This window comes from Macrosteles quadrilineatus, unplaced genomic scaffold (assembly GCF_028750875.1).
Source record: "Macrosteles quadrilineatus isolate MER2022 unplaced genomic scaffold, UCM_ALF_1.0 Scaffold_6__1_contigs__length_79288215, whole genome shotgun sequence".
NCBI lineage: Eukaryota > Metazoa > Arthropoda > Insecta > Hemiptera > Cicadellidae > Macrosteles > Macrosteles quadrilineatus.
In genome coordinates, this window is record NW_026542599.1 from 4,156,068 (window position 1) to 4,180,704 (window position 24,637).

General features: G+C 36.7%; 2 protein-coding genes across 4 annotated transcripts in view; both read right to left on the reverse strand.

Moving 5' to 3' along the window:
• Nucleotides 1–12,124, reverse strand: part of LOC128997303 (origin recognition complex subunit 5-like) — a 30,415-nt gene extending 18,291 nt beyond the window's left edge. Inside the window, exons 1-7 of one of the 3 annotated variants that reach the window (XM_054422932.1) lie at nt 11,980–12,106; nt 11,079–11,178; nt 9,308–9,415; nt 7,798–7,969; nt 6,744–6,859; nt 4,262–4,442; nt 1,987–2,120 (exon numbers count right to left, since the gene is read on the reverse strand). In XM_054422932.1, coding sequence (XP_054278907.1) covers nt 1,987–2,120; nt 4,262–4,442; nt 6,744–6,859; nt 7,798–7,969; nt 9,308–9,415; nt 11,079–11,114 — 747 coding nt within the window. In that variant the 5' untranslated portion in view covers nt 11,115–11,178; nt 11,980–12,106. Of the gene's footprint in view, nt 1–1,986; nt 2,121–4,261; nt 4,443–6,743; nt 6,860–7,797; nt 7,970–9,307; nt 9,416–11,001; nt 11,179–11,979 lie in introns of those variants that run through there. The other 2 variants (XM_054422931.1, XM_054422933.1) reach the window with 2 other exon arrangements.
• An 8,231-nt stretch (nt 12,125–20,355) lies between these two features.
• The window catches only part of LOC128997672 (receptor-type tyrosine-protein phosphatase kappa-like), a 186,640-nt gene continuing 182,358 nt past the window's right edge, over nt 20,356–24,637 (reverse strand). Inside the window, exons 13-16 of the mRNA XM_054423318.1 lie at nt 24,497–24,625; nt 21,866–22,053; nt 21,051–21,186; nt 20,356–20,478 (exon numbers count right to left, since the gene is read on the reverse strand). Coding sequence (XP_054279293.1) covers nt 20,398–20,478; nt 21,051–21,186; nt 21,866–22,053; nt 24,497–24,625 — 534 coding nt within the window. The 3' untranslated portion in view covers nt 20,356–20,397. The remainder of the gene's footprint in view (nt 20,479–21,050; nt 21,187–21,865; nt 22,054–24,496; nt 24,626–24,637) is intronic.

The window sequence follows — 24,637 nt, forward strand, 5'->3', positions numbered from 1 at the left end:
TTCGTCGTCAACACCCTGGAGCAGTCGGACCAACGGGGTCCGGCATCGGCTTCTGTTAACTTTTCCTGCCCACGATCCTACTGATGCGTCATCTGCAGGAAAGTTCAACAGCTTTTTTTCTTTTTTCTCGCTTTTCTTTTTTTTCGTTCCGAAGTGTGGAGGGGGTGTAACGGTTCAAATGTGTAGGGGGTAAAATAACGGCTAAACCACGAACTTTAAACAGCTAAACATAAGCTGTTGAGTAAGCCTAGTCGCGACACTAAACTGACATCGTACCTAACCTCAAATACCAAGACCGCAGACGACGTTGGTGTCAGTTTGGTTGTTTGGGTTGTTCGACTGCGTCTGAGGGCGGGCTACGGGAGAGAATAAGAGCAGCTGATCCACCTTGTGAGCGAGGCAGCTATAAAGCCTGTTAAAGCTGCCATGCGCCTGCCTTCGCTGCCAGTTTTTTTCGGTTTCTGTAACTCGTTGACCAATCAGGAATCGTTTTAACTTTCGTCTCTATTCTGAGACGAAGGTGAAGTAAGAAGAAGTTTTGTGAAGTTTTAGTCATTCGTAATCCCGGCTTTTCGTAAGTTTGTTTCGCTTTTGGTTCGTTCTCGAAAATTCGTGCAAGTTAAAGTTCGTATCGCAAGCTCTGAAAGCTTAAGTTCGTACGTATAGTTTTGTAGTGAACTGGTGCAGGAACATAGTGGGTTATAATTTCGTCGACTGGTGAGTTTCGTAGTTAACTTCTCTGGTTGTCGTATATTACTTGACCAGCTTTCGTGTACGAAGCTTGGTTGAACTTGAAGACTAGGCCTGATACGCAGACCTAGTCACACGCCTTAACCAACTAATTTAGTAAAGTATTGCAGTTGGTGAAATATATTTTCGCTTAACGTTTCATAATCCGTATTTGGGACTTACTTTTTAATTCTTAAATCTGTTATAAAGTTCCCGAACGCCCCGAAGTTGGCCCCAGCAGACAGGTTTCTGCTTGATAATTATTGCAGAAGTTTGCTTAAGTTGAACACGTGGGGAAGTTGAAGTTTTAGTTTTTTCTTTTTTCGTATCAGCTCTTGAAGCAGTTTTATTTTTAGTTTCAGTTTTTCTCCCGTTTCGTGTCTCACTTGGACAACTTAAGCCAACTCGTTTTCTTGTCTAGTAAATTCAGACTCTGTGGGAGTTAGGCTAGGTTAGGCCTATCTTGTACTAACCTTGTTTGTTTCAGGGTGACGACGTAACTCCGTAGGTAAGCGGAGTGCCTACTTAGCTTACTTGTTGATTTGTTAAGTTAGCTAGTAGTGTGTCTTTTAGATATTTGCCCACAGAGTCAAGTCAAAATTATTTATTTCCCCACAAGCCCTAGGCTAGAGTGGTGATTTCGAGTAGGGTGTTTGGTAACCCGCAACGTTCGTCTCGAGCTCTGACAACCAGGGCTATCAAAGTTAGGCTATCCGAATCACTATCGACTCCTGGGAAACTCCCCGCGACCAGACTAGGGCGAATCCTGGGATCTCGTTTTCTTACCGGTGGCGTAATTTACCTCTTGTCGTCCGCCAGGAAAATTACGTCACAATTGTATGGAAAGAAAATGCTAAATTTTAAGTTTTTAGGGTCAAAAATGGGAAAACCAATTTTTACCCCATAAAACCCCTCATAAACCCCTGTTCCCATAGTCCGATCATGCTGGTTTATGAACTCGTTAGAATAAATGTAGGTTTACACGTTTGTACCAAATTTCCTCAAAATCGGATTATTTTTGCTCGATTTATCGCGCTAACAGACACATATATAAATATATATATATATATGAATTTGAACGGATGGTGATTTTGGCCTCTAGGGACCTCAAAACAAAAAAGGAAATCGGTCCCGGGTCCAGGTCTTACCATGAGTACTACGGTAATAGCTTATTCCCTATAGGGAAATTTGCTAAAAACTAAATAAAATTTAAAAAATCATAATGGGTTGGTTTTGGAAGCACTCTACTTAACTTACTTGGTGTTTTAACTCGTTCAAATCTCTTGTAGCTAGGTAGAAGATATCCAGGAAAAGTCTACTAAACTGGTTGAATAATTCTTTTTCATCTTCAGCTTCAGGACTTACTGTCATCAGGATCTTCATAGCATCATCTAAAAAAAGAATAATACTGCATTGATCATTAAGACCTTTGGTGGAAATGAGAGCAAATTAATTTAATACTTATACTTAAATACTTTTCAATGAAATGGCGACCATACAAAGTAGGTATTTTAAGCCAAGTATGAATGGAGATAAGTGTAGGATGAGTGGCGCGATCTTGTAGTCTTGTTAGTGACTAAGGCCGACTTATTCCTTAGACACAGCTGTTAATTAATAGCCCATACAGCTAATGGCATCTAAGGGACCTACAGTTTATAGTGGAATCTGAATTTTGCTTTGGTATAGACGAATTGGTATAATTTTTAGGATAGTACTGCGGATAATCGTAGTACTTACTCGTGCGGACCTTAATCCACACTAGAAAGTATCGCATCCACAGTGCATGCCTATAAATATCCACAATTTGTAACCTCCTAGTAGTTGGATTACAGGACGACTCAACCCATCCCAGTGATTTCAGCAGAAGACAGCTGCAGACAACTGGAGCTACCAATATCACTGTCAATGAACAGTCCAAACTACTAGGCTAGACCATTGATGCTAAACTCTATTGGACAGAACATGTAAATAGCCTGAGCAAAAGACTAGGATCTGAAATTTGTGTAATGCGTGGAATTAAATGGATGGAAGCAACTAAGATTGCATTCTATGATTTAGTACAGTCCTACTAAGATATGGATAAGTGATGTAGGGTGGAACCAAACAACAGAACCTTACAAGAATACTGCGACTTCAGAAAAAAGCTATAAGAACGCTAGCTGACCTCAGTCCTACAGAATGCTGCAGGAATCTTATAAATCACTAAAAAGCATGACATAGGGGTTAAGGGGGTGTGATAGTTCCTAGGACAGCCCAAGGCTGCACTGATATCCGAAACTGAGGAACTACTTCTCCCCCAGGGTCTTTAGAAATGGTGCTCAAGACTGTCCGAGAAGGCCAGTACAAATTTAAGTACAGGCCTGTGTAGTCCAATGACTGCACCGTTCACGTCGTGGCCCCTGTCACGCTGATCTCGGCGGATCTAGGCTAGAGTCCCGAATGACTCTCTGGTGGGGGGCAGCAGCACCATCAGAACTGGGTGTTTCGTACTGGTCTAAGACAAGGCTTGCAGAGCAGGACGCTCACCCAGACGTTCAGTCTTAGCAATAACTACGACTGAGCACTGCGGGCCCTGGGCTAAGGTGGAATGCGACCTGTGCTGAGAGCCTTGCGGCACTGGGGGCCTAATACTCAGTGTCTGAAACGGAGCCTTCTGGGAACCAGGGGGAACCCAGTCGTATGAACCCCTTACCTCTCTAATCGGGTCCCTGGGGAGGTGGACCTTTAAATACCCAGGACTCGTGGGAACAAAATGGATGTCCAAAAAATAGTTAGTGAGCAAACTAGTTAGTGACAAAACCAAGACTGATGAGCAAGGAGAGAGTGACCGACTGGTCGAAAGCACTCCTATTGCTAGTGCTTTCGTAGAAGATCCGACCCAAATGGAGGAGGAAGGCCTACTAAAATCTGATGATGAAGACAAGCTCCCGGAAACTGGAAAGGAAAGAAAAAACAAACGACTTTCCAGGGGAGAGCTACGAAGACGGAGGATAGCGGAAGCTTTAGCCAAAGGCGAAAAGGTGCTATCCAGAAGTGAGAGGAGGCTGGCGTGGGCTGCCAAGCACCCGAACTCTGCTCCCGGCAAAGCTGGATCCCCTGGGAACCAGGATGCGGGGGAAAAGCAGGGCGAGGGCGGCACTCCCAACCTCTTAAAACAAGAATGACTTAACGTGAAGTTATAACTGTTCCCATGGACCACTTGATATAATTTAGTATAAGTGATTATTTTAAACAACTCACTTTCAAAGACTGGATTCCATTTTTTTTCCTAAAATGATGGAAAAACTTAAACATACTGTAGTAATTAGATGTCAGCATAAAATTGCCGCCTGAAATTTAGAAAAGTAACAGGAAATCTAAAATAAAATATTTGACTCCAAGTGAATAATACTTAATAATCTATAGCATCAACTTTAACACAAATAATATTGTTTGTTTGCACTGTTGAGGATTGAAGGCATTGGTAAATTAGTTGAGGATGAGTCCTCATGTTTTAGGACAGCTTGTGTTACTCAAACAATTTGGAGCTTACCTTTGGTATACTGGGGAAAGAAAACCCTCAAATGAGGGACAAACGTAGTGTGTTTCTCTGGTAGGATTTGACTAATGAATACCACACACAGATGGGGCATGTTCGTGAGCTCTTGGAGCTTCTGGAACGCTTGGAAGTAATGATCGCCAAGGTCAAAAAGTCGCTCACAGTTGTCCAGGACCTAGAACAGTATTGGAGAATATTAGGTTTAATGTATAAACCTGAGCATGATTTACATAATAATTAATCAATGACAAAATAACAAAAAATTAAATAACAAGCAACATTTCATTAAAAAAGGAATAAATATATAATGTTATTTAATTAATAAGAAGATAGTTCTGTGAGCTAGTCACATATTGCGCGAGTGTCAAAAAACTGTATTTCTTAAGTTATATTTTGTTACTGAGTACTGAGATAATAGACAAGACATAATCAGAGGTCAAGGTATAAAGAACTTTCAAAATCTTAGTATAAACTCAGGAGTAAAGAAGTTAAGATCTAATAAGAGACCATAGTGCTTGAATTTGAATTTAAAGGTTGCTCGTTGATTTTTAAGTTTAATTGGTCCAGTAGCATGTCAAAGAATGATGGATGTAAAAATAGGTGTATTTCTATCTGAGGTATATCAACTATATTCCTGCATTATTTTAGATCAACTGGTCCAGTGGTTTTCACATGATGGTCCATATAATATAGACTAACTAGAGAACCCGTGCGGCTCAATGAGCCGCATAGTATGAAACATAACGTCGAGGAAAACGTTATGCTTAAATTCGAGTAATTCTAGTTACATCTTAGAGTTGTTTAAACACTTGTTAGAAACTAATTTTAAATATCTCTATTTGTGTCTATTGCCTACATTATTGCTGCTCTCAGTTTTAACTAATAACTTCTAATGAGTGCAGTGAACATGAAGTTCACTAACGATCTGCCTCAATTCGAGTGAACATGTTGCAACAAAGTTTTTTCAGCATTGAGAATTGAAGAAAACTGTTGCCTTACTTATAACCTGTGTTAAATAATTTAAATTGGGACATTTTATTTCTTTGATTTGAGACATCCCCCTAATCAAACGAATTTTCTCCGTAGAGTATCCTAAAAAGTGGGGTGATATCAACCATTTTCATGTGCTCCATATTTTTTTCTGCAAACTCTGGGTTACCAACTGGACAGCTATAATCTGCTTTGAATAGGCTAAAGCAGCAACACCATTGAAAGTTGGTTATCATATATTAACGTGTTGTCAGTCAGTCACAGTATATGCCTCGCATCAGAACGTTCTCATGTTGTTCAGTGGAGTTTCTCTTAATAACTGTCCCAAAGTATGGATTCATTTGTCGAAATAGGTTAGATAACTCTCGTAGCTCTAAGATTTTGATAGCAATTTTCATTTTCCTTTTTAAACAGCGTATATTATGTGCCTCTCCTGAATCCTAAAAATAAACTTGACCGTAACTACTCGATCGTTGAATACATAAACACTAATTCCTTCACTTATGTTTAATCTAATATTGCCACTAAAACTTTTAATAGTTTTTGAAACTTCTTATTTTGGACTGGAAATGTCTGGATTGTGTTGGTGAATTCAGTCAAACAAATTTGTATAAGTTTGTCCGAGGAACTGGCAACATAACCTAGAAGTAAACAATCTATTTCCGTTTTTTATCTATTGAAGTAGAGCGAGTAATACTAATACAAAAGTTTGCAATAAAAACATAAGGTCCGCCAGAATTTGGTATAATCTTACTACCTACTTGAACTTATCATAGTCAAGGCATTAATATAGTTTGTACTAAATGTTTGGAAATATATCGATCTGTCAGTGTCAGAAGTAAAAATTCTTTGCTTGCATTCATTTGATCTAGGCAAGTTTACTTTACCACCGTGACAACACTATGTGCTTCGTATATTTTATCATTTCCAAAGTAAGTTGCATAGCAGAACTGGTAAATATTATTCATCTCACCAAGTGAATTTGTATCTAGATGGGTATCTGTTAGACCAGATCTCTCTTTTTCTACTCACCTCATAGGCATAAGTGATCTTACTATTGATTGTCTCCTCCTCCCGTTTTCAATATTTCTTCTTTGAACTTGAGGCATTTTCTGTTCTTCCAACAAAACTGATTCACTTTTTAACCTGTTCTTAACCTACTGAATATTACAAACAATAATGTTTACTTCCAAAAAGCTAATGAGTTTCTTTTTATAAACAGCTGTTTTTTTGTTTTTAAATTTGTTCTATGCATTTCTTATGGGGAAAAGCCGACCTTTGAGAGGGTCTCACGCCCATAAGAGTAGGGATTTTAAAATTCTAAAACCTTATTGCAAAACTACATATTGAGACGAATCTTTTGACACCTTAAACGTTGAAATTGGTCTACAAATAAGGGAGGAGTTGCGTTAACAAAAAACGGCTTCACGTATTATATATATAGATTTCCAAACTTTTACATAAGATAAGATAACCAAGAACTTACGATAACGCACGACTTATCCCTCAGTTGTTGCTTTTGGGCAGCTATCTTGAGCTGTTTGACAAGGACCATCATGTTGTCACATTTCTCATTCCCAGAATCCTTTGTGTACTCTCCATCTGTGGGACGGACAAAATGTGTTATAATCCATATTTTCTAGCCCCTGAGCTGGTTCTATAACTAAATTGAAATTTTACCTTTGTCATCCAGCTCCTGATTTATTTATAATAAATCACAATAAATCAGGAGCTGGATGACAAAGGTAAAATTTCAATTTAGTTAAAATGTGTTAGTAAAATTTTCAAAATCTGCTCCCTTTCCTCAAATCAATCAGAAGTCAAAACGTTTCATCATAAAAATGGTACCAACAGCTAACGAGTATTCTTATGAGTGCAGCATTGTCAAAGTATTGCAGGCAAGATTTTCTGTCCCAGCACTGCCTTGTCAACTACTGGGAAACTTTCATGTGAAGTTCACCCTAGCCGCTATTGGGACTACAGACTTAAGGAAGCCAATTTTGGCATAGCAGTCTAGGAGCTATAAAATGGATTAGGCCTATTAAAATTTATATAGTAAAAACGTAACAATACACACAGTTTTTTACTAGTATTATGAGTTTACAATTTTGCCTTGATTATATGACGGGTGACGATAGGCTTAATGATGTCTCTGCAATCGCGGGAGACGATGACAATTTTGTTGCCATTGCAAGTAAAGATGATGGTGTTTAATGACATATTTTGTAGAGTGCTCCGCCGTGATAAAAGATTGCATCAAATATGTTTTTATTCTGTTCTTGTTACTTATGTTCTTTTACTAATTGTTTGTGTTTAGTTTTATACAGCTTTTCCTAAGAGCATTTTAAATACTTTCTCTTGTAACGCTTCAGCATTTTAAGTACTTTTCCATTAAATCCTTAAGTAAAAATGCCAACAGGGTAGACACCAAGAACAAAAATAGATCTGATATAACAAAAAATACTTCCATTTTTTTCTCTCAAGACTCGAGTGAAAATACCAATTGGCAAATTAAGCTCAGTTTGACTTATTTCACTCACCTAGCAGGCCGTCCAAGATAGGCTCTAATAGCAGACGAGGTGTGTAGCACTCGATGCAGTTGACGAACGCAAACTGCAGCGAAGCTAGGTTAAGCAAAGCTTGAACCACTTGTGTTTTGCCAGTAGCTGTGTCTCCGTAGATGTAAATACACTCTGGTAGAGGGTCACCAGCCTACGACAAATGAAAAAGCAAGTATTTGAACAAAATCCAACATACAATGTTATGTACGAGAATGAATACTGTTGTGGTTATCATGCTTTGTCAATTAAGGCTGTCATTAATAACGATTATGAATTTAATTGCTAACAAGAGGGCTTAAGTGCAAAGTGCACATGCATTAGTAGAGTTCAAAACTTGTTATAGAAACCAAACGCACAATGAAATTTAACCTTTTACTTTAAAAAGTGTTGCTTGTTTAAGACAGTTATTAGGTAAACAAAACTTAATAATTTACAAAAAAATTAATTTGTTGATTATGGAAGATATACAGTGCCTTATTGAGTGATTTACCTAAGTTACCTCAATTAGGTTAGAATTTCAATAAAAGTAGCCTCTGAATATTTAACACATTCGCTGCGGCTCATCAAATAGCAGGCGTAGCTTCAGTGTGGCGCAGCCCGCAGTGTCGAACAAGTGATTGGCTTTTGAATTTCAGTCTGACGAATAGCAAATACGCTTTACAATGAGAGTCGATGTAGTTTGCTAAAACACCCACAGATAGCTGCACTACTTGGAACATAGTCGGTCCCATTGTATTGCCAATTGGAGGAAGAAAGAGGGGACAACAAGTTGATTTTTAAGCTTGCCAGACGGGGACTTTACTAGGAAATTTACTGCCAACCTACACCACAACCAAAAAGCAAGTCACACACTAAGTACGGTAACGTGGTAGGTCCACCTTTGACCGACGCTAGAGCAAAAACAAAGATATACAAAATGTATTGCCGAGCGTTCCCGATTGGGTACGGACACACTCTATGGGCGCCAAGCACCGTACCCAATCTGGAGCGGCCACATAAAACGTGTTAAAAGCCATTTTCATTAACTTTGTTGTCTTTGTTTACTAACTACCTTACTAAGATCAAACATTCAATTAGCTTACAATTCACAATTTAACCGAAATAAAGACATTTGGTCAGCATCACTGGATTTTTGAAACTAAAAATAAATCAAACACTAAAGTGGGTGAAGCCCTTAATGAAATTAGATCAGTGACCATAAGTCACTCTGCTGGCTTCGAAACGACACTTCATCGTAAAAACTGGTTAAGTAGGAAGGGCAAAAATGGGATGTATCAGATACACTTATTGTATTACCGGTTCGAATTGGAATATAACATCTAGGTGACATTTTAACATCACAACTTATATTCTGTATGGAACGTATCTCCTGACCTTCCATCTACCTGTGGACTAGCCAATGGTTTAAGGCCCGGGCAGCCCCAGAGACGGTGGGTATGAAACAGAATCCGGATCATAAACATACAGCGTAATAAATAGGTCTACTCACAGTTCCTAGCAAGTTGTACAGAAGTTCTATCTGTTTCTGTCTGCCAGGGTACATTTGATTTAGTGTCTCAATAGTTTCCAAGGCCATTATCATCTCATCGTCTTCCTCCTAAAATTCACATATTTGTCAGAGATTGAACTACCGGTACCTAATAAATATTGACTTTAGAAAGTTTTGTACTTTTTACACAAATATTATTAGGCTATCTTTTGAATTTTTCCTACGGATCTTGAGACTTGTTATTATGTATTGTAGGGTAGAAGAGACACTTTGGAAAAAATTTAACTTGGGCCAGTTTTTTTATAAATGGCAATTATACTTTTCTTACAGTTACCTGACAAAGCAGGCTTTCTTGTACTGATTATAGCAAGCAAATGAGCTAATTGCTGCATTTACTTAGGCTACATTTGCCGCACTTTAAATAGTAGGTCTATTCCAACCAAATAACACAAAACAGCTTTAATAAGGCTTATAATACGTGTACTGTTGAAAATAAGTTGGCAACACTTAAAGATGCTACGACTGCTATCAGCTGGTGCAGTGTTTTGTACATCATTTGAGCTGGGTCAACTTAATCCTGAGATTTTATACAAGTGATTAAACGGGCTGGTATACAACAAGCTACATGTAACAAGCTGAAGGCTTGTAAAGTTTTCCTGCATATCTAACGGGATGAAAACCAAAAACAAAAACAGCATGGGCTACGATACTACGTGCAATGCTATGACTTGCAACCAAATGACAGTAGAAAATCAAAGAGACTCATTAACAAAAAACAAAACTTAAAACATCAAAACTTTAAGTTAAAAAATATTCAAAATAAATAGACAAAATATAATACTGTACCAGAATATGGCGGTAAATAGCCTACATGAAATAATATTCTAATTAAAGACAGATGCATATAAACTACACAAAAATACCAGACAGTAGCCTAACTAATCACAGCAAACACATAATAATTTTCACAATGCCAATTGTATCGTTACGAAACATATTTATCTTAAATGTAATTGCAAATAATTTTTAAAGGGGTTGCCTTAGGAATCATTAAATAATAAAATACTATTATATAGGCCTACAAAAGGTTAAATAAAAGGAATCCATAGTTTACAGTTTAGACATGCACCCTGAACCCGCAGCTGTGCTGTAATAATTAATGGTAGGCCTATGTCCGCTCTGTCCTTTTTGGTAAAAATGTGTGTAGGCCTATGTGATTGTTATTTTTTTATATGTTTGAAGACTTTCTGACGAGGAACAATATCTTTACATCGTAGGGCTTGACAATGGCACTTTTTAAGTGTGTCAAAACTGGTCGCCACATGACTCTAAGGATTATGGCAATGAATTTCAGCTCTTGCATATTAGCCTATAATTATTTAGTAATCTGGAAAGCAACGTCCCAGCCTTTCACTGCATAGCCTAGGAATTAGGTCTACTTAACAGCAGGTCATAAAACTATCATGCGTATCCTACTGTTAGTAATTAGGAAATTTAACCACACAAAACTAGCCTACCCACAGATACCATTTCAATCTAAGTAAGTACATAATGGTACCAAGCGAAAACACACAAAACTAAGCAGTAACTATGATTAAATTTTTTTCAAGAATAAGCAAGCAGTTTATAACAATAAAAAAAATCCCATGCATTATCACAAACAACAAGCTTAAATAACATTAAGTATTAATTACCTATGGGTTACTTAAAGGTCTGAAGTCTAAAGCTTTAATTACCACCACCTTGGCCTTCACTTGCTCTCTGTTCTTACCTCAAAATCGTCACAATCCATTTGTTTGGAACTCATATTAAGTTATTAATGGCCTACCGAATTCCTCCTCCACTTTAGGACTGCATCTTCAGAATTTCATCTGGGGGTAAACAAGTATATTAGCCTAATTTATTCTGTGCTTTTAAGATTATTAAACTAGGCCTAGCTAAATTGGAGTGTTGCATTGGACTTCCCAATGTCACAATGTTCAATGACATAAGTCAGTGTCACAGCATCCAAAATGTAATTTTTGAGCTGCCTCAACACGTCCAATATAAACTATAGGCCTATCTATTCAACTGTTTCACAACGTCCAAATCTTAAGTTATCATGTCCAAAAATGCAGTACATAACTGCAAGAAACGTAGTCTTTCTACAAGCTTTCTAAATCATGGGATTGGTCGTTGTGCAACAGCGTACTTTTCAAGTTTGGTTAGTTAGTTTAACCTAACCTATAACTAACCGAATGAAATAATCGATATATCGAATAATCTATATACAAGTTAACCATATATTTCATTCGAATGAGTGTAGGACGTAAACTAAAGTGCAGCCTAAATAAATTTACCCAAGTTACCGAAGACAGTTTAATTTCATATTTCCCTAGCCTATTGCACACAAATACAACCTAACTTAGGCCTAGCCTACATTGTACTGATTTAGGTACATAAACGTAAGGCTCTTAAACTAAAAATAGGAGTTTCCTGCCAAAAGAGTTAAAATTAAGTTGTAGGGTAGGGCCTAAGCTAAATTGTTATGTACATCACCAAATACATTGAGTGTTAATATTGTATGTACACAAAGAAATACAACTAACCCTAACCCATGTTTGAAAAAATTACAATCTACACAAAAATTACGTACTGTTTTGTTAACAAGTTAGTTAGTTTAGTGTCCTTACTTCGATCAGGATGGTTGATGATACTGTTACACACACTGTCATAGACTAACCATGTTGTCCATGTTTTAATTAAAATGTTACTGTACTGTATCGATTCTCTACAACCTAGAACCTACACGGCTACACCTACACCTAAAAACAAAACTATTAAATAAAGAAAACCTTTACCTAAACTTTAAAATTATCTACAAACAAACTAATTAGTACAATTGTTTTGATTCTGCTTTGGATTGGAGGTTAGGTTTGGTTTATCTCCGTCCGATCCGATCCGAGTGGACACTAATTCCCGCCATTTCACAATAGAATATATAGACAGAAAGCAAACCCTAAAAAAATCTACTGGAAACATAAAGGAGTACCAACTATGCTCGTTGGTCCCAAAGTGGTCCCAACAGCCGTTGGTCAAAGATGGTCGATATCCCATAGATTCTACACTATTATTATATGGGATACTCAAGTCAATGGCTTATTTTCTACAAAGTGACATCTTATAGCATTGAAAGTGTCGGAGTTTTAGGATGTTGGTAATATGAACGTCTCTAGGGTTGTCGGCTTTCTGAGATTTTTTTCTATAGGAAAAACCGAGGCTACCGAGGGGAGCACAATCATTGAAAGCAAAAACTAAACTCTTCACAATCATTGAGGTCGGGGCTGTGTGTAGCCCCGCCTTTATAGGTAATGTAATGGAAACGATATTACTCTAACTAACTAGGCCTATTCACTTATTTATTTGACGGTACTCATGTCAAATATTGTAATAAAACAGAGTAAGTAATACAACTATGGCTAATATCTATGTGGCTTGATTTTAAATGGACCAATTTCAATATAGTATCGCTTACTATTATAATTTACAGGAGCGCTAACTAACTGTAGTTTTTCTCGAATACTATCTACTACTATAGTAGTTTAAGCTTTTAGCAATAGAGTTAATAGTCTAATACATTTTACAGTTTGTTTTACATTACTGTTCTATTATTGAGATGTTTTTCAATTTGTATAACATATTTCACCAATAAATTAGTTTAAGATATTGGTCGAATCCATTTATAGAAATTTATTATTAGGTATTATTATTTATTAATAATACTAATATTAATATTAATATTATTCATTATTTTTGGACACTGGCTTTAATAGACGATTAAATAGGTGCATATTGGTTCTATTTGTCTATGATACAAACAATGTTAACCCTTAAGCGCGCGCGCTAGTTTTTTTACTCTGGAGCGCGCGCGGGGGTCTAGTGCACCCCCAAATAAAAATGGGTATATATAAAAACAGTTTGTGATATTTAGCTCCTTAAACTTTAGACATAATATCCATATTAGTTTTATCACTTTACACATGTTATGTACATTTTTGTTACGTAAAAATGTGATGATCCTATATCCTATAACTATTTTGAAAATAATACGAGTAGTTTGGACCCTTAATTTTTTCATGATGAAATGTAATAATGGTGTTGAAGAGGGGAAACTCGTAGTTAAACATGTGTTTATTGCAAACAAATATAACTTTTAATTTTACAACAGTTACTTGTAAAAAACCATGTAAGCAGTAAATATTTAATGAATTAATAAATTTCCCGGTTTGTATAAAATACTGAATAAAAAATAAAATAAATTTAACACTTTCTTTGGTTATGTGTGTTTTTTTAACATCCTCGTCCAGTTGAGTCAGGTTTAGAGGTCCTTTTAAACACACTTCAAAAATATTTTACATTTATTTTGTGCCTGGCACACAATTTTTTTAAGGTTTTTACCATAGACTAAGCAACACAAAGTATGTTTTATCTATGGTTTTACACTCTTAAATTTGGTCTTGGCGTCTTTTTTACCAAGGCAGACGCGCCTTTTTACTGGAAAGCTAGATCAGTATGGACTATATATACGGTTGAATTGCTGCTTTACTGATACTACGTTTTTTTTTTTGCAAACTTGCAATACTATCAAAATTATAAATAATAAAGTTGTTATAAACTATTTATACCAATTCGATAATAAAACTGAGACACTACTACGCGCACGGGGGTACACAGACCCCCCAATGAACACGTATAGGCCTACTGGTAACACAGCCAGGGTGGTAAACAGTCAATGACTGGCCAAGACTAACAAACCTCTGCGCTAGATGATAGAATATGCTATTTTAGGCTGCTACTGTTATGCTCACCAGGGTTGCCACCTTACTTGTAAAATTATGACAGAATTTTTGTCTGTATTATGTAGATAAGGAATTATTCAATTAATTTTTTAGTTTTTTTGGCAGTTTTTACTGTTTGATCACCTCAAAATGTTATAGGTGGATATGTGTTAAAAAAGAGCTTAAAAACACAAAGTACAGTAGTCAGAGCTTAGCCTGGGCGTGCGGCCGCGCTATGGCGAGGGGTGTAGAGGGGAGGGTTTATTGCTCATTTCCAAAAATATCTGCCCACACTGCTGTCTTCATGGCTTTGGCAAGGGGGAGGGGGGACGGTTAGTACACAAACACAAGGGTCCGCGCTCCCAGCTAACTGCGACACTACTACGATTAGTACTTTAATCTTACCTAACTTACCTGAAAGTAAGAGGGACTGTATTATCTTGCCATGCTACACAAACTCTAACCTAACCTGTTTAAAACATTAAAACCTAAATTCAAACTGTTCGGATTCAGCGGGTCACAGAGAAGTAAAGGTACAGAGGAAACATTCAATGGTAAGCTTGTGTGGTGTCTAGCACTACTCTTAGTACTGGTGTCTAAGGTAAAGTCCAACTCAGAACTCCACCCCCTTGCCTTCATGTACTACAGCACTCACATTGGAAGAAGACCCTGTGCTCTGTATGCAATAGGAATTTCCGCACAGTGCTCACCACTCGGACTCTTCCTTGCTTGTCACAAGTATATTTCTAGCTGCTAGAGCTGAAAGCGCAAGGTTATCCCCCTATTTCTTCTGGACCTTTTCTCTGTCAGCGGGTAAAGAAAAAATGCAGTTGCTCGGTATACTGTATTTAAAACAAACATTAACACAATGCACTTACTCAGGGGTACGAGATACATGTGTATAAAGATAAATAAATGTATTTACAAATGGAGAGAGATGACACAAGAGGTTAACATAGAGCAACCACAATACACTATAGGCTATGAACACTAAGTACTACAAGAGGCACATGAGTGGTCCCATCTCACCATTCAAACTAGATTGTTTTGTTAAAATCATTTTTGTTTGGAAAACTTACAACTAGTGTGCTCAACATTTTTAATCACCCTAATGGGGGACAAACTATACATGTTGTACAATGGTTTAGAGAACATTGCTTTGATCTCTTTGGTTGTGATTTTAGAAGATTCGCAATGCAGGTCTATGTAGGTGATTGCGCCAATTTGATCCTAGCAAGTCACAACCAATTTGGTTTGGTTCATGCAATAATTTGTCGTTACAGCTTTGAACCAGTCAGCCAAGGGTCTGGTCTTCAGCACACAAAAGGAAATTATTATATTTTTTGGTAAAAAAATAGTCAGGTTTAAAAAATAATTTACAAACTGTACAGAAAATCTCAAAAGAGTTAAACAAACGCCAATTTCAAAGTTGAAAAAGTACATTTTAACTAATTAAACAATTGAACAATTAAAATGAAAACAACCCTCTTTCTATTTTCAAACAAAAATGCAACATATATTTTAAAATTTTAATCTTATCACTTATTACAAAAGAGAAAAACTACCCAACAAAACAAAACATTGTGGCAATTTGGTTGCTCCAAAAAATAGTATGGACAACACTTAAAAGCTTTACAAACTATTATAACTATACCTATATCTTAAAAACAATATGATTAGAAAAGTGAACTCAAAGAATCGACTACAAAAAACCATATACAATTTATGTTTAACTCCATAGGGTTTTGTATTGAAGTTTTACAATACAGATATAATAGTTAATGGAGATGGTACTTAAAAATACAATTACCTGTTTGTAGGAAATCTTACAGCATATTATTTATATAACCTTGGATTATCTGATTAACCTTAACCTACAACATCATAGTTTTTGGGTTCATAACTTGTCTAGCATTAATAACTGTTTGTTCAAACAAAAATATGTCAATTATGGTTAACGCTTTCCATAGCTAAGATAAGATGTGTATTTTATCATTTTGTTGTACATTAAGATACAAGTTAAAAGCTCAATCATTTCCTGAAGTTTAAAATGTATTCTATAACTAATAAAATGCAGTTGTTTAAATTTTTTTGTTCATATTGTATTAAGTTAACTTGCTAAACTTTACTATTTCTATAGCACCGTACAATATCTTAGGGAAATAGGGATGAGTTTTTGGATTGGGTCCCATATAATTCTGAGCTGTCGCAATTTCTTACTAGAAAAAGCTGAAATTCAAAATACCTAATTTCTAAACATTTTGTAAGATGTACACATTCCCGCACCTTCAAAAATATTAAAAGGTGGATCAAATATCCTTCCTTTGAGCATTTAAAAATGTATTGGCTATAGACAGTGTAAGTGAATAACTACTTGTATTTCTAAAGGAGTAGTATAGACTAATATTATGATGGTGAGAAGATAAAAAATAGTATTTGTTTTTATACATCTTATGGTTAACGAGTAGTGCAGATGTGAAAATTATTTCAATCTCCAATATCTTTTATTAGAATCTTCTTCCTTGTTTTTGAAATAATTTATCTGCATACAAAACAATTCTCCTGAAAAGATAAAGAACATAATATACAGCATGTCACTTTATGTATAGTTTTTTGTGCTTTAAACTGAAATGGTGGTAAAGTAGCTTCTTCCCTATAAGAAAATTCGCAAAACCTTAAACAATTTATCTAAGCTTGATTTTTTGTCAACTTAAAAACATCCTAACTCAGTTTTTATATCAAAATTACAAAATGATTATAAATAACTATATAATGTCATTAATTATTACTTTCAGAACAAAATTGAAAATACAGAGGTTGTAAGTGAAAAAAGTACATTACTGTGAAGGTGTTCTTAACAGGGATGCTTGGGAAAAAACAAAAAAATCAATTCTTGTAACAGTGTTGCAGAAGATGAACTCATGATGGCCATGTCATTACCATTGATTCAATGTCATTGACCTAGTATATGATTATTTTACTACTTGAACTAAGTTTGTCACATCATTAAAAATATATATTGGATAAAAGTTCTAGTATTTAACTTTCCCCAAAAATTAACCTAGACCTGTAATTTACCGTCTGAAAACTCTGAAACCGCCGATCAATAATTCAACGTTTTCTGAAACTGCCCAACCCCTATTATTCCAAATAAGCAGGGATTGAAAGCATAAGATTTGAAAACTGCATCAAATTACTGTGAACATTTTTTTGTTCACAGTAATTGTCTTTTTTGTAAAAAAATAATTCAGAGAAACATTTAATATTTATGCAATCATCAATAAAATGCTAGAAATTGTCATTCAAATCATAAAGGGCACAGTATCAAAAGCTTGGCAAAATATATTTATAGAAAAGCTTACACTTAGTACATTTGGTTGGTTACATTTACCTAAATCATTCCATTTAACCATTTTAACACTCCATACAAATCACATGACAGGCTATAAAACTAAACAACCAGTAAGTTAAAGGCTAAAACGGACATTTGAATAAAAACAGCTAAGACATCTAATATAAAATATTAAAATTACTGTGACGTTTAATATCAAATATGGACAGATACAATACGATATACTTTATATATAAACATGGCTATAAAATAACTCTATACATCTACCACCACCGTGTACTAAATTACAGTGAGTATACTTAAGACACCATACAATAAAAATGACTTCTCCTTGATTCACTGCATACTAGCATACTTTTGTTGGCATACAATCAATACATTCAGTGTACATTACATTTCGGGGCAACGCCAGGAATTTGATACATAGGACACATATTTTTTTTCTTCAGCATTACTTAATTGTGTTTTTATGCGGAGAAGTAAAGCTTAAATTGACCAAAAAGTAAGTGGTACTTATTCTTAAAGCACACATCAACAACTGCTAAAACAACTAAAATCAATGGAAAGTAAAATTGTTTGGAGAGAGCATGTCAATTAATACTGTTGAGTCTATGTCTTAGTTTAAAATTAGTGGTGCTCTTCTTTCAACTTATCTTTCACATGAGTGTTTGTTCCACATGTACTTTGGGGTGACAAAGAAAAATCTAGGCACATCTGAGTAACACATCACACATAATAATGAAACAAGACCTTTATTTGAAAAAAAAAATGTACAATGATGAATTTTTCATTTGGATCACAAATTTAGGAATCTAATCTACAGATCCACATGTTAATGTATTTTCTATTGTTGCGTTTTGAAGATTGTGGTCTTCAGGCGACCAACGTTTTGGCCTCGATGTATATTCAAGAGGACTTTACTTCCCACAGTTGTCGTATAATTGTGCTTGATCAACCATCAAGTCAAGATATCATCATCCTGAGAATACCACTCTAAGGCCAAGACATTGGTGAAAAGATGTATTTTATAAATTTTGAAACAATCGTTGCCTAAAGACAATCAATCTACAAATCCACATATGTTATGTTCAACGGTTTGATTTGTGTGGGAAAACACGCTTATGCAGTTTGCAGTGCATCAAGGAACAGCCATGAGTGGACCCCTGGATTGTTGTTACTAGCCACCAAAACGTTAAACAGAAAACACGGAAATGAGGAAAGCACGCGCCTCTGAAATGAGGAGACCACGTACCTCCAAACTGAGAGGTAGCACGTGCCTGTACATATGGTGTTCTGCAGTGATCCGGTGCGCGTTCCAACAAGCACGCACACGTTACTAATCTACCTGAAAGACTAGGCTCATATAGAGATAAATATTCCATCTTATATACAACTACGACGGTTAACAAATTTAACTTTTCTATAATACAAGATAAAAACATACCATACATTTACTTACACTTATAAGTTAACAACTTTTCTACAATAAAAGATAAAAACATACCAAAAACTTACTGTTGGATAAAATAAAATCTCATAAGGCCTTTCGATAGTTAAATCGCTACATTTAGTTTAACTCTATTTTGGACTTTGATACCACTCTGTAAATTTGTGCAAATATTGAAATGCGTACTTTAAACTTTGCTGCATAGACATTGATAAACAAAATTGTCTAGTTATAATGAATAAAATTGTATATTTTATTAGTAAATATAAGAAAAATACTTTAAAATTTAGTATAATTTGATGTATCAAATTATTAAACTCATCCATTTCTGTTTATTTTTTATATTTTACTTACAGTTACTACAGTCAGCCTAATTTTATATTTAGTATTTGCTGAATATATAAAATAATGTAAAATGAATATATATGATAGATAAAACTCAGGAAATCAGCAAGACACTAATACACAATTACCATATGTTTTAAGTAAAAATAAGGCTTAAAAATGAAAATTTGCACTATGAGTCTTGTAAAGTTTGACGAGCATTCAATATTTACAGAGTAGCAAAAGACCTTAAATACATTTTTCAAATGGGAAAGCAATCGGAAAAGTGGCTCTGTACATGGGAAGTGGGAACCTCAGTCTGTCCTACATCGACCACAGGCTCGAGACAATCTCTTCCGTTAGAATCCTCTTCCAACTCGTCCCCTAAGACACTTCTGGCATCATCTTTAATCCCGGGTGAGAACATATCGCAGCAAAACGTACTTTGATCGAGTTCAGTGTCAGCAGGGAGATCGTCTGAAGCGGAAATGTTGGACAGCGTCATTTCTTCTAATTGAGAGTAGAATATTTCATCCTCCGTGACACTACTAGTATTGCACAAGCCTCGACAGTCTGTATAATAATAAAGCTCCTCAGTAGGAGTGTAATCGGAACGGTCACTGTAACAAAATGCTTCAGAGTTCTGTCTGTCTACCTTCACATGTACAGGATCTGCATCTGCGGGGGGTTCTGGACGAAGGTTTTCCACGACTGGAACGTCAGGTGCTTCTTGGGAACTATTTGAAGGCGCATTTGAGCATGATTGATCCTCGACTTTATTTATTTCAACAGGAACAGTAAAAGTAGTTTCAGCAACGTCACTAAACGAATAAGAATAAACACATTCACTAAAAGACTTGTGTTTACTGGAAAGCCTGTCTCGGTCGTACATTGCTAAACTGTCGCAGGCTTCATCGACGTAAGGAAAGTCGGCTCTGAAAGTGCGAGGAGGCGAAGGCTCGTAGTTATCCTCTACAACACGAGCTTGACGGCTTAACCTCGGCCGATCCAAGACGTATCTCCCGACATTGGTAGGTCCTGGACCGTCTTCTGGGCTCGGGGTCAGATCAACAATTTCATCTTCTGGCGTCAGCGGCAACGCAGCGCCACGGCCAAACTGGTAAAACCAGAGGTGCTGGACATCGCACTCTCACTTCTTCTCCTTCAAGTCCTTGTCCAAGTAGTGCAGCACATAGTGGAGTACGAGGTCGTAGCAGTATTTGTACTCCGTCTGAAAACCACATCAATAAGTTAATTTATAATAACGCTTTTAGGCATGTAAAATGTCCCATATTAAGAATAAGTCATCCTCACCCAAAATATAATGATTTTTAACTTCATAGTTTGATAACTAAATACTGGTATTTTGTGGGTAGCTAAATGGTAATAGTGCTCGCCTTCAAATCTGAAGGTTGCTGGTTCGATTCCAGGCAAGATTGTAACGGACCCAGATGCCATTATTGTAAGGTGGACACGAGATAGGAACAAGATCATGGTTTATACTGTTTCCTATAAGAACGTTAAGAAATACCAACGGCGTTGATGCAAACAAATAAAAGCATATTTAGAAAGTACCTATCTGAGATTGTAACCTAGTTCATTACCTAGTTCATACTAGTACCTAGTTTTACCTAGTACCTAGTTCTTCTGGCGCTTATAGCCAAAAAAGAAGCATTTTCTAAACTTGGTCCAGTCCTGTGAGAATTGGTTAAAAGAATTGGTACTATAAATCAAATAAAATCCTGTACCGTATTTGAGTTGTAGTGATATATATGATAAGCGAAAACAACTTGATCATCTAACCATATTCTCAATGAGCTGAGGTCTGTGCCTTCTGACAGTCTTGACTGCTTGGAAGATGTCCACTTCTCCGTGCTGAATGACTTGTTCAATACAGGCATTGGCAGCACAGTAAACCCCACAGCGACCCCTTCCATCCCTGCAAATAACCATCATAAAGTATACTTCCGGTAAATAAAAAAAAATCAGTAGACAAAACCTGCATTGGTTAAGGTAATTGAATAATCACTGGTTCAATCTTTCTTAGAATGTATGTTTTGATGGTTCAAAAATGGACACAGCTATTCTTGATAACTGGGCCTTTAAAAAATGTTCCTGGGATAGAGAGAAGTAAGGTACAGAGGACAACTGTGTACTTTCAGTTCTAGTATGCTGTGCTGGAAATATACTTATTGTGACGAGCAAGGAAGAGGCCAAGTATTGAGTGCTGTGCGGAAATTACTATAGTACAGAGTCTTCCACCAGCATTGTAATACATGTGGGCAAGCGGGCAGTGTTGGACTTTGGCCGAGACATCAGTAACTAGTGCTAGACACCTACAGCACAAATGTACCATTGAATCGTTCCTCTGTACGTTACCTCTTTGTGGTAGCTTACAGAAGGCTCAAAACTGGACCCCTGTCCTTGATCATTGGGCCTTTAAATAATCCTGGCTAATGAAACACAAGGCATCTCACTCTGTTCTACACTCATCCTTCACTCGCCAGTTGGGCTAAAAAGAAGTATTGTGGTAGATCTAAAGGAAAGATGTGGTGCTCTCATTGCCTCACCCTAGAATAGTTAAATAGAGATTATCACTAAGCAAATTGGCTACTTACTGTGAGACCACAACGACTGGGCCGTAGTCGGTGCGTTGCCGCCAGCGCTCCACCATGTTCATCAGTTCCACAAGGCTGTTAGTTGACGTCGGAACTCTGTGTCCGTCCGGCCAACAGGTCAGCTGAAACATCTGGACAGTGCGAGGAGGAGCCTTGACACCGGCCATCAGCTCTGTCAGGGACACAATCTGTAACAAATTGAATCAAGTCATTTATTGATCCGGTAACACAACAAGTATTGGACAATAAGTCAAAGGAAATTGGAAAAGCTATGCTAAATGGAAGTCTTTTACCATTGTAGAACTTATTCAATGTCAAGTGTTTATCTTAAAGTGATGATCTGCTTTAATCTTTACAGAAAGGTCTTAAAGGTTAGTGGCAGGATGTTAAAACAGTCAAACTGGTCACCATAGCAAAACAGTTTAAGGACTTTGACAACCAGCATTTAGGAACATCAAAGTTCTTGAACTTACAGTTGGTTAGTTTTCTTCAAGGAATGGCTCATCTAGGTCGGGATAAAAGGGATAGAAGCTAGCTTAGGCCGGGGCCACACTTGTAATTTTCAACCAGCGAGACTGTTTTTTTCCGTTTTCACGTGTGACGCATGTGAAACAGTTTGACCGTGGCCACACTTGTCTTACGAGATAGGTTTTTCGGGCAAACCAGTGAGACTGATAGAGCATGCCACACTGGCAATAAAAATCGTCCGTGTCCGTGATACACACTCCCCCCCCCTTCCACGCTCTCTATACAGGTTAAAACTAGAAACGTCCGTGGAAAAAGTTCAGCGAGATAAGATGAGTGTGTTCACTCCCATAAGCCGCAATGCCCCGCGACTAGTTTTACGTGCAACGCCCATGGAATGTTAGTAGAGAATACACGTGCAATTCCATTTGTCAGTCTCGCTGGTACGTTTTTACTCTAGTGTGGCCTGCCCCTATACCGTAATGTATCTCTCAAACCCACGGGTAACGCCCGTGGAAAAAATTCAGCGAGATAAGATGAGTGTGGCCCCGGCCTTACCTTAGGAGAAGTACAGGCAAGCCATAAATACATCAGAAAACACTCAATATTTTATTCCCTAGGGGACTTTGTCAAGTGTAGAGATAGAGAAAGAGTTTACAAAATGGTTGCTGTCATATAGTGTTGTCACACAATAGGTTTACTGGCTTAATCTCTTCTATCTTTAGTGTCCCCTGATTCAACACTTTATATCTTACAGTAGAAAAAAAGGAAAAGTTGAGTAAGCCAGTATAGATTGTGCTAACTTATTTTTTGTAACTGAAATAGTTGAAATGACATGAAAGATGCTAGCTTACAAATTTCATCCTACCAGTTTTACACGATTAAAATATCCACACATAAAGCGAAAATCAGTACAATCTTGTCGGTGATCTTCCTCACTTCTACGACGTCCATTTTCGGTTAAAAACTGGCAGCAACTTTTATGGGAATGGTATGTCTAGTTATATCAACAGTTAAAGGTACATCTTGAAACAAAGCTCACTTTGAGCTTACTTTCAGAGCCAGCCTTTAGGAACGTGCTAAATTTGCACCCGCACAGGGCCCCACACCTTAGGAAGCCCTGAGCTTGGTGCAAAATAAAAAATTAGTAAAAGTCTGAGAATTTTTCTCAATTACGGAAAAATAAAAAGAGGGGTGTATAAATACTAATATTATACATTAAGATTTTTGTTGGTATTGTTGCAATACTACTTTGGTAATAGGGACCCCACTCTGAATGTTACTGGCCCCGAACCACTTAAGGCCAGCCCTTAGCTATTTACTAAGCTATTAACTTACCCTCCGATGTTCCTCGCCAGGTAGAGTGAATGCAGGATGATATCCAGAACCTAAACACTAACATGCAACAATCAAGCAAAGCTACAACACCATGCAAAACAATACAAAAAATCACTTGTTACATAAAAAATAACATGCTTTGATTTTAGAAATATTTGTCTTGGAAGATTTTGACTAACTATAAAATTGACAACTATAGCATTAAACATGTTGAAAATGCATTTAGGAAATAAACAGACGAAAGCACAGGTGAGAGGGGGGAACTGTAACAATTCACCTCTAAGCACCGTAGATACAGAATGTTTTTAAAAGACCAATTTTGTTGAGTCAGAATGAGTTTTTCAAAAGTGAAATGAGCATGCTTCAAAGACAACACCTCACATTATTTGGTAACTTGCATTGCATCCATTATTTAAGACTGTAAAGTGAGTTTGGAGATTTACCCTATGTGTCATATGATGAGGAATGGTACTGAATGATTGTATTTTCAATTTTTCCAGTTCAAACAGAAGGCACACAACAACAGAAGGTTGGTTGTGGTACTTGTACACACACTTGGGCACCTTTTGTATGTTGCAGTGCCAGTTCTTGAAATCAGTCAACAGACTCTTACAAGATTTTTGATAGGATTAGTAGGAATCATGCAGCTTAGTGAAGTGACGGCTCATTTTTTGAGTTGAAAGAATATTACCAAACTTTTAATCTCCATCCATTTGCAAATAAAACTGACAAACTTACTACTACAATAAAAACTTTTCAAATTATCTGTCTAAAAAAATAGTGAGATTGAAAAACCACAAAGAGATGGAGCCATGCATGTTGTCATACCTTCTTGTTGATCCTGAAGACCCAAGTTTTGATGTTGCTGTAGTGATTATGGGAGATGTGGTCAATTGTGAACACTGGACCGTACTTCTTAGAATGTCTCCCCTCTGGCCAGAATGGAGGGTAATCTTGCTATTGGAAACA